Source organism: Polistes canadensis, unplaced genomic scaffold (assembly GCF_001313835.1).
Source record: "Polistes canadensis isolate GaletaPanama2010 unplaced genomic scaffold, ASM131383v1 scaffold_347, whole genome shotgun sequence".
In the NCBI taxonomy this organism is placed as follows: Eukaryota; Metazoa; Arthropoda; class Insecta; order Hymenoptera; family Vespidae; genus Polistes; species Polistes canadensis.
In genome coordinates this window covers 28123-37095 of record NW_014569894.1, presented here as the reverse complement: position 1 = coordinate 37095, position 8973 = coordinate 28123, and the positions used below count along the sequence as shown (strand labels likewise).

Below are 8973 nucleotides of genomic sequence, written 5' to 3'. Positions count from 1 at the left end.
AGATAATATAAAAACATAATCTTTTTTAAGACATTTGGTACAGTGGGTGATCGGTTAATACGCAAATAGCAAGTAGCAAATATTATATTTAAACAGATTATGTTCGTTAACCGATCACCCACTATATTATAGTTTCGTGATTACTCAAAACGGTTTAATAGTGCAAGAGAGAAGGAAAATAATAATTTGATTACATATAATTAGATATATTTGTTAACGCTTGTGTAAATTTTATTGTTTAACACCTAAAAATGTACACTCCTTGCCAGTTTTTTTAATAGTTTGTAATACCTCATCAGAGGATAATGTTGTTTTCACAGATACCATTTTATTATCTAAGTTAACGTTAATATCATTTACACCTACCAAATAAAATTGTCATTATTACATGCCATTATAAAATATTTTATCAGTGGGAATATTTAAAAAAGACTTACAAACCTGCCTGTTTGTTAAGAACATTTTGAACGGAATTAACGCATCCTTCGCACGTCATTTCAACTCGAAATTCGTAGACCTTTAAATGAAAATTATTTCATATAATTTAGATTTTCTGAAAAATAAATAAAATGACAACTTTCTTACCTGCGACGCCATATCACTGATAAGATATATAAAAGATTTGACGTGGAATAAAACACCAAAGTTACTTTTCTCTTTCTTCTTTTTCTTACCACCGAGTCCTATTTCTTGAAATATCAAATAAGTTTTTATCAAAAGATAAGCTTTTATAATTACTGAGATAATCGTTTGATCACACTTTCAACAATTTCACTTAACTAATAATATACAATCACAGAGGCAATGAGTTGTTATTTTACTTCCATTTAGATTGACATGCGTGGCTCCCCCTTTTGAGATCTTTTTACAAGTCTTTCATAATCATAATTTATTGGTTATTTCGATTTTGTTTATTTCCTTATTTTTCATATAATTAAATAAGTTAAGGAAAATTTCTTTTTGAAAAATAAGAAAACTTGGAGAGGAACTTATTATTTATATTATTAATTTAATATTTATATCATTTATATCTCATATATATATATAATATTAATATATATATAATATTAATAATATATTATTAGATTATATTTATTAACTTGCAATAAACTTGTTTTATTTTATATAATTAATTCTGTTTAAATATTTATTTATGTTTAAGTTCTTTCTCAACTGCGCTTAACCGTTGTTCTAATATATTAACAGTGTTTCGTAATGATTCAACTTGTTCATTTAACATTTCTATTATATTACTGGTTTGACTAGAACACGAATCAGGTACTTTATATTGTCCGATACAAGAAGAATCTTGTTCTCTTTCCTTGTGTTGTCTCTCTTTTCTCAAATTAATCACTTTGACTTGTATATTTTCATTAGGTAATTTGGGAATAGATTCTTTACAAATTTTTGAATCGGATTTAGATTTTACAGATTCCAGCGATGATAATAAAAACTAAAGAAAATTTCACTATATCTGCTGAAATGTAAACAACATATAGATGTATTAGATTTGAATCAATACCTCTTGCTGTTCTACATAATCTTCAGTTTTCTCGTGTCTTGATTCTTCTCGAGTATCCGTGTCGCTTGACCATGTATCTTCATATTTAATATCTTGAACAGGCGGTATGAATATTCGAGGAACTTTTCTATTGTTATCGTCTTTATCAAAATTAGTCTTCCACGTTAAAAGCTGAAAATCAGCACCACCCGACGCAAAGTAATCTCCGTTGAGAGAAAACGCGATCGATCTAACAGCACCATTGTGTCCTTTGAGCGTATAGATTGGACGGCCTTCTAATAAATCTAAAACCTAAAAAACATTTACATTTTATTATATTTTTATGATGATATATATATATAGCAGTTTGTTACTGCCTTTCTGGAGTCAACAGAACACGGATTTTTGTTTTTTTTTGAAGGGGAAAAAAACCGTTCCCATGTTGCTAGACTTTAGTGATTTGATGAGAACTAATAATCCAACGTGGCTATGCCATTAACTGATGATATATATAAAATGTATAAAAAGAATTCAATTACTTTCATAGTAGTATCTTCGGAAGCAGTTAACATAAAATTTCCTTTGGGATGAAATTTGGCAACGTGCACAGGACCTTTGTGGATGGCATAATGTTGATACAACGAACCCATTCTTAGATCGTATAATTTTATGTATCCACCGATATTAGCTGATCCAATAACACCGCCACTTGGATGGAATTCCACATATAAGGCTGGAGCTGTAAATTTAAGTTTTATTATTATTTAATTTGAATAAATTGAAATGTAAAAAATGATTGCAACACATATAATATACTTTTAACTTCATTAATAGTTTTAACACATTTTCCAGTAGAGACATCCCATAATTTAACAGTTTTATCATCGCTGCAGGATATTATAAGTCTGCTATCAGGAGAAAATTTGGCACATCTGACCCAATTTGTGTGTCCATTAAATGATAAAAGAAATTTTCTTTTACATAACATCCACAATTTACAAGTTTTATCATACGACGCACTGAGCAGCTGAAACATAAATAAATCTATTAGAATAACATTCAAGGATAAATATTTAATTTGTTTAATTTGAACAATAAAAACAATACCCGTTCTCCATTTGGACAAAAATCTAATGAGCTTACAGCTCCCGAATGTGCTTTGAAATCTATAGATTGTCCTGTTATCCTACTAGGTATCCATATTCTTATAGAACGATCTCTTGATGCACTGGCTATGATTTCACCAGAAGGCGCATAACTAACATCCAATGCAGCATCTTGGTGCGCCTTTAATTGAAATCCTCTAATTGAATCAGTTAAATTCCATAACATCAAGGTTTTATCCAAACTACTAGATACAAGTTGATTATTATTAGGATGAAAGTGGAGACCGGTAATTGCACCCTTGTGACCTTTTAAATGTCTTTCGATAGCTGGATCGCATGCTGTCTCCACCATTACTATATTATATATATATATGAAGTTTATAAATATTATTACTAATAATTTTAACAAGAACGTTATTTAGCTTGAATATAAATATGCTAAATTAATGACAAATAATAAAATGATATCTAACATTGAATTGAAAAAAAATAAATAATGTAGAGATAATTATTGTCAAATAAAAATAATAATCCTAAACTAATTTTTTGTTTAAATAAAATCTTGATAGAAATTTAATTTCAAACGAATATATGCTTAGTTCTATTACTACTCTAGTCTAATAACAGTCCAAACAGAGAATTCATTTTCGAGGTACCAATTGTGTTTCTGTTATCGAGGCGCCATCTGACGTAGGGCGGAAATAAACTAATATTCAAATGGAAAACTAATGGAGTTTTCTTACAACTTGAAATTTAGTGTATATATTTTCTATATAATCTATAGTAATACAGCACATATATATTACCGTAAAAGATCGAAATTGGAGAAAATCAACATTCACATGGCCGTTTGAAGTATGTTCAAAATATTAATGTATAAGAATAAACCCAAATATTCGGTTTTTCACCGATGTATTTGGTATGTGTTGACAATTCACCATGTGAATCTTGACATTATCCAATTTCGGTCTTTCACGATTAACATATACACTTTATATATGTATTTTGATTTAGTTTAATATTTATTTTAAAAATATAGTAACGTGTTGCAATTAACATTAAAAAACGCTGAAATTGTAAGAACAATATAATATACAGTATTGAACTACTATATTGAAAGAACAATTGTACGTATAAAGACATTGCTATAGGATATACAAGATTGATGATATCGTTTACGCTATTAATTAAACACTTTATTACTTGGTTTTTAATTTTGTATATTTTTTTTTTTCAAGAACAGATGTAATGACGAAATGCCTTCATTTTAAGCTACGTGATAAGATAGGCTAATTAGCAGGGTTGAATTAGATCTTTATTTGGAAGATACACAGGTATTGATAATAGGATAATAAAAATTAACTGTCGATTAGAGATGATTAAACGAAATACAGTACTTTTCATAACGCATACATAGCAATATGTAAAACGCAGTTTTGTGTTTTTTTTTAAAGGTGTACTTCACAAGTACACCCTTTTATAATTAATTATACATTTATAGCGTATTTACCACGCAAAGAACTTGCTCTGCATATTAGAGCTCTTAATATTTATTTCTTTTTACAAAATATAATTCTTTACTTTCCAAAATAAAAAATCAATTAATCATACATTTTCAATCATCGACATTGCATAGTTATGCGCTTTTAAATAACACTATTGTCGAATTTGTAATAAAGAGGATCATATAAAATTTTGAAATGGAATAAAGAACAAGAAAAGAAAAAATATATATATATTTATAAATAGAAGAAAGGGAGAACAATATGAATCTTCGGAAGAGGAATCACGTAACTCATCCATGATTAAACATTTTTATAAATTAACGTATCCTCATCCACATTTTACGACTATAAATCTCAGTAACATTTAATCTAAATGCTTCAAATTCGTAGACCGGAATTGGAATAAAGTCTAGAAGTTTATCACTAGAAGGCATTCTCTGTATCCTTTTTTTCTGGTATCTTAAAAAATCTTCTAGAACGATGCGCCGCAAGACAAAGAAACTAGTCGAGCAGATCGTCCCTATTCTTTTACGATCGTCTTATAATTACATTTTTAAATACGTTCTCCTTCAGTTTCCGTGAAATACGTGTAATGAGTTCTCGCATATTTTTTTTTCTTGTCATTCTTTTTATAATAAAATTATTATTATACTTTTTATTGATGTTGTTGAACATTTGTTGTCCTATGAAATCTGCCTTTTGTTACAACACAATAATACTTGCATAGTAGGTTCATACTTCAATGAATTTGGTTGATCTTCATCTTATTTCTTCTTTCTTTTTTTATATATCACAATATTACATTTTCATTTTTTGTTTCTCTATACATTAATGTTAATGTTATGGGATTTTTTTCTTTCAATGATTATAAATACCAAATTCAAAAATGCAGAGTTATGTTATTCATCGTCCTATTTAAGAAACATCCTAAGCCAGATGCATAAGTACCAGCATGTGTGTGTTACAACAACTTACTGTGAAATAATAAGACACTAGGAGAGCGCTTTAAAGTTATGCAATGATAACTTTTTTCCCCATTACATCTATATCTTACTATATTACTATAAATAAAAATTCATACTGCGCATTTTCTTTGTACATGATAAACGTAGTATAATGCAACATTAAATATCAAAGATTCTGTTTCTTCTTTCTAGGGATCGCACTTTTGCATACATTACATGTATATACTTATGCAGATGATATCTATTTGTGTATACATCATGTGCCCCGAGTATGTCGAAGATGATGTATTTGTGCCGACTTAGGTTTTTTCATAAATAGACAATTGAATAGTGATCTTAGAGCGTTAATATAACATTTCACTGTGCATTAATTCTATCGTTTAGTTGTTACTGTTGTGCCTGTTGTGGCTTACCGCGAGGTGCATAACCGCCGCGATTTCCTCCTCTTTGACTTCGAAACTGTCCCCCTCGTCCACCTCTATCCATTCCCCGTTCACCTCGAGGACCACCTCTTGTGCTGCCTCCTCCTCTTTTAAATCCTCCATTATATCCATTTCCTTCGTTTGCCCACGACCGTTGTTGGTAACCATTTTGATAGTTACTGTCATTGCGGTAATAAGCTGTTCATTGTTACACGAAGCAAACAATTTCAAATAAAACATATTTCATGTGTTAATAAATAAATAAATAAATGTAAATAATGCTTAATTGTTTACCTTGTCCTGTACGGCCATTTTGCTGATAGCCACCCCTGCCTCGTCCATTGTACCCGTTTGAATTACCTCTCCTTCCACCTCGGCCTCTGTATCCACTCCTTTGTTGATCACTCCATGCTTGTTGAGCTGCTTGTGGTGGTTGCTGTGGCTGTTGTTGTTGTGTATCTGGAATTGGCTGTTGCGCTGTTTCTGCTTGATTCCAGTCTACAGGTTCTGTTAATTGAACCCAATCAAAAGATTCGCTTGGTTGATCTGCAACCTCTACCTCCACAGCAACTGGCTCTTCTTGTTCTTCTTTTGTTTCCTGTATCATATATATTTATATCATTGTTTATTTCCAATTCAAATATAATACAAAACTTTAATAATATTAATATATAGATACGATGCACGTACTTCTGTATGTTTTTCTTGGCCATCTTGTTGAGGTGACTGTTCAAAATTTGCCCCTGGTGCTGGAATAGGCTGAGATGCAGCTTGTTGTTGAAAACCAGCGGGATGTTGAGGACTGTACTGTATATTAGGTTGATGTGATGGTGGCATAGGAATTGGGGGAGGTGGATTAGGATTTGAAAATCCAGGAATGTGTGACATGTCTTGTGGTGGTTGATGCTGATATATTACCTGTTGGGGTACAACAGTTGCGTTTGTAAAATTCTGATTTGTAAATGTTTGTGAAGGTATAGGTGCATTAACTGCAGGAATGTGTGATACGATAGGGTTTTGGGATGTGACGTCTGGCGAATCAAGTTCAGATTCTTGTAAAAAGAAAAAATTTGGTGTCCCAATGACATCATTAATTCTAGCTTGTTGCTGTGGCTGTGTTGATTGCTGCTGCTGCTGTTGTTGTTGTTGTGGTGGTTGTGGTTGCGGTTGTGGTACAAATCCAGTTGCATTTGTATAGTATGATGGTTCAACAGGTGCAGTTGGATGTGGTGGGATTGGTTGAGGTACAACTGACATTGGGCCGGTAACTGGAGCAGTGCCCGATACTACAGGAAGTGGAGCTACCTGAACTGGAAAGCTAGGAATTGGCATTATAGATTCAGGTGGAATGTGCCTTTCGCTGTTATTAAACTCTTCGTGTTCTGGCACAGACGTATCTGTCGTTACTTGTGTTTCTGTACTAGTTTCATTGTTCTGTAATAAACATGATGCATGTAATTAAAATTAATTCAAATATAAACATTAATTAAATTAATTGAATATAATATTTAATGTTACATATAAACTTGAATACATATACTTGCTTACTTCCTCGACTACGGGCTCGGAGGCATGAGTCTGATCAAAGTAACCAGACTGATGTATGGAACTAATGATTTCTTTTAATTTATTATAAGTTGTCCCAGCAACTTCTCTTTGTTTACCATCAACAAGTGCCACGTAATGTTCGGCAACTTTCTGAATTTGTTGGACAATCGTTGGTTCTCCCTCTTCGCGCTTATGCTTCATCATTATTTCCTTATACAGATCGTCTATGTATTTCAAGTCCTCATCAGAAATTTGTATAGCTCCATTTTCACCGGATAGAAAATCTTCTCGTACAGTACTTGTACTCATACTCGTCAGAATATCTTGTATCAGTAATACCTCTCTAACCTAGATTATAAAAATAATTAGAAAATATTGTGATAAGGATTCTAGGATGTTCTCTATTTTTTAGAAGTACAAGATCGATTCTTTTAATTGTTATGCACATAGAAATATCAATGAACGAGTAAGAAGAATGACTTTTACCTTAGCGATATCTTGTTGCGTCCTTTCTACTGCCTCTTTCCGTGCCAATTTTTTCTGTTGTTTGACTGCATCATTGGCAATGCCAACGATTTGTTTGTACAATTCGCGAGTAATTTCCAAAGTTTGCAAAACTCCATCGTATTTGGCTACAGCCTTGGTCTGATCCGCATTCAATTCCTTCCCATTCTTTTGGAGGTCTCTGTATGACTCTAGTTTACCCTAAAAACAAACAATTTCTTTTCTTTATAAAAATATTCCCTTTTATTTCGTACATTAATATTTATAATTAAAAAAAGAAAGAAGAAAAATATGCAGACGAATGACAATAGAATATAATCCACAGTAAATTTTTGTCCGTTCCAAATGTATATTATCGGACTGTTTGAAAAAAAGAAAAAAAGAAAACAATTTAAATAAATAAAATACACAAGACTAAAAAAAATTATATTATTCAATTGAACGGACTATTAAAATATTAAAAGAAATGCAGTAAAAAACCGGTGCGTAGAGATAAAAAAAATGTCGCGAGAAATGGACAATATATATGCAAATATATATTTTTGTCCTAATTTAAGAGCTGAGGCATGAAACATATAAGGAACAAAATCTAAATTTCTCGTTAGAAAATAGTCAAATAAAATAAAAGATAAATTAAGAATGAAAGTGTAGAGAGAGAAAGTGTTAAGGTAAATTATGGAAAGGAAGTTTTGATGCAACTAAAAGGTACCGCCATGACACGAGGTTCGAAACAACGGAATTATATTTTAAACGGCAGGAAATGATAAAATCTTCAGTGAAAATGGCTTATATTGAATGATTCGTTAATTAATTGTCGAAAGGATAAAGAAATACTATTGATAGAATAATATTTTAATATCGGCGAATTTTGTAATGTGAAGCACATGGCGTATCAAAGAAACATGGCGGATTACACGATAGAAGCCGCCTTGACAGGTAGATTTAATACCAAATATCGATACTTTATTACTTTAATTACTAACCTTGCGTTTTTCTAGATTTCGTATCTTATGTTCGATTACTATAATCGCTTGCCGTATAGGTTCTACGGTCTCCGTAGAGGCCTGTTTTTCCAACTTCGGATTCGCGGAAGGCATCCTCGGGTTAACTAACACGTACTGAAAAATGGAATGAAGACTAAATCGCAAGAGGAGCGGGGCAAAGGAAGGGACCCCTCGTGCTGTTACTTTTATGAGTGTTAGTGCACTATGGAGGGAGAATATAAGCCTGCGCATTGCTAACTTCACACTTAACTTTCTCCAACTCTTTCTTACGACCAACAATTCTTTTTTCTTTCTATATTACTGTCCATTCTATCATATTTATTATCTATTATTAAACTAATTAAATAACTTTCGTTAAATAAACTTGCTCGAAACGTCTTGTGAACAATTTATTAACCACGTACGTGTGTAGAATTGG

General features: G+C 31.6%; 2 protein-coding genes across 3 annotated transcripts; both read right to left on the bottom strand.

Annotated features, from left to right (window-relative positions):
* Positions 1-205: 205 nt before the first annotated feature.
* Positions 206-3032, bottom strand: LOC106791851 (POC1 centriolar protein homolog A-like). 2 transcript variants are annotated; one of them, XR_001382241.1, is made up of 7 exons: positions 2609-3029; positions 2318-2528; positions 2041-2240; positions 1523-1813; positions 586-689; positions 442-517; positions 206-362 (listed from the first exon to the last, which is right to left on the bottom strand). XR_001382241.1 is itself a non-coding variant. In XM_014757812.1 (5 exons), the coding sequence occupies exons 1-5, from the start codon at positions 2957-2959 to the stop codon at positions 1148-1150; spliced, it is 1359 nt and encodes a 452-aa protein (XP_014613298.1). In that variant the 5' UTR covers positions 2960-3032; the 3' UTR covers positions 1120-1147. The 2 variants fall into 2 exon arrangements, 1 of the variants encoding a protein (XP_014613298.1); XM_014757812.1 differs by lacking the exons at positions 206-362; positions 442-517; positions 586-689 and adding an exon at positions 1120-1453 and having other exon boundaries at positions 2609-3032.
* Positions 3033-3615: 583 nt separating this feature from the next.
* Positions 3616-8717, bottom strand: LOC106791858 (caprin homolog). The gene is made up of 6 exons (XM_014757829.1): positions 8535-8717; positions 7534-7752; positions 7048-7395; positions 6190-6933; positions 5794-6097; positions 3616-5697 (listed from the first exon to the last, which is right to left on the bottom strand). Exons 1-6 carry the CDS (start codon positions 8646-8648, stop codon positions 5465-5467), a joined length of 1962 nt encoding a protein of 653 aa, XP_014613315.1. The 5' UTR covers positions 8649-8717; the 3' UTR covers positions 3616-5464.
* Between the last annotated feature and the right edge of the window lie 256 nt (positions 8718-8973).

Coding starts and splice junctions, on each gene's coding strand:
- LOC106791851 (XM_014757812.1), bottom strand. CDS start 2,959: ATGGTGGAGACAGCATGCGATCCAGCTATCGAAAGACATTTAAAAGGT. Junction 2,529..2,608: donor TTTGTCCAAATGGAGAACGG/GTATTGTTTTTA, acceptor TTTATGTTTCAG/CTGCTCAGTGCGTCGTATGA. Junction 2,241..2,317: donor AACTATTAATGAAGTTAAAA/GTATATTATATG, acceptor TTAAATTTACAG/CTCCAGCCTTATATGTGGAA.
- LOC106791858 (XM_014757829.1), bottom strand. CDS start 8,648: ATGCCTTCCGCGAATCCGAAGTTGGAAAAACAGGCCTCTACGGAGACC. Junction 7,753..8,534: donor GAAATCTAGAAAAACGCAAG/GTTAGTAATTAA, acceptor GTTTGTTTTTAG/GGTAAACTAGAGTCATACAG. Junction 5,698..5,793: donor AAATGGCCGTACAGGACAAG/GTAAACAATTAA, acceptor AACAATGAACAG/CTTATTACCGCAATGACAGT.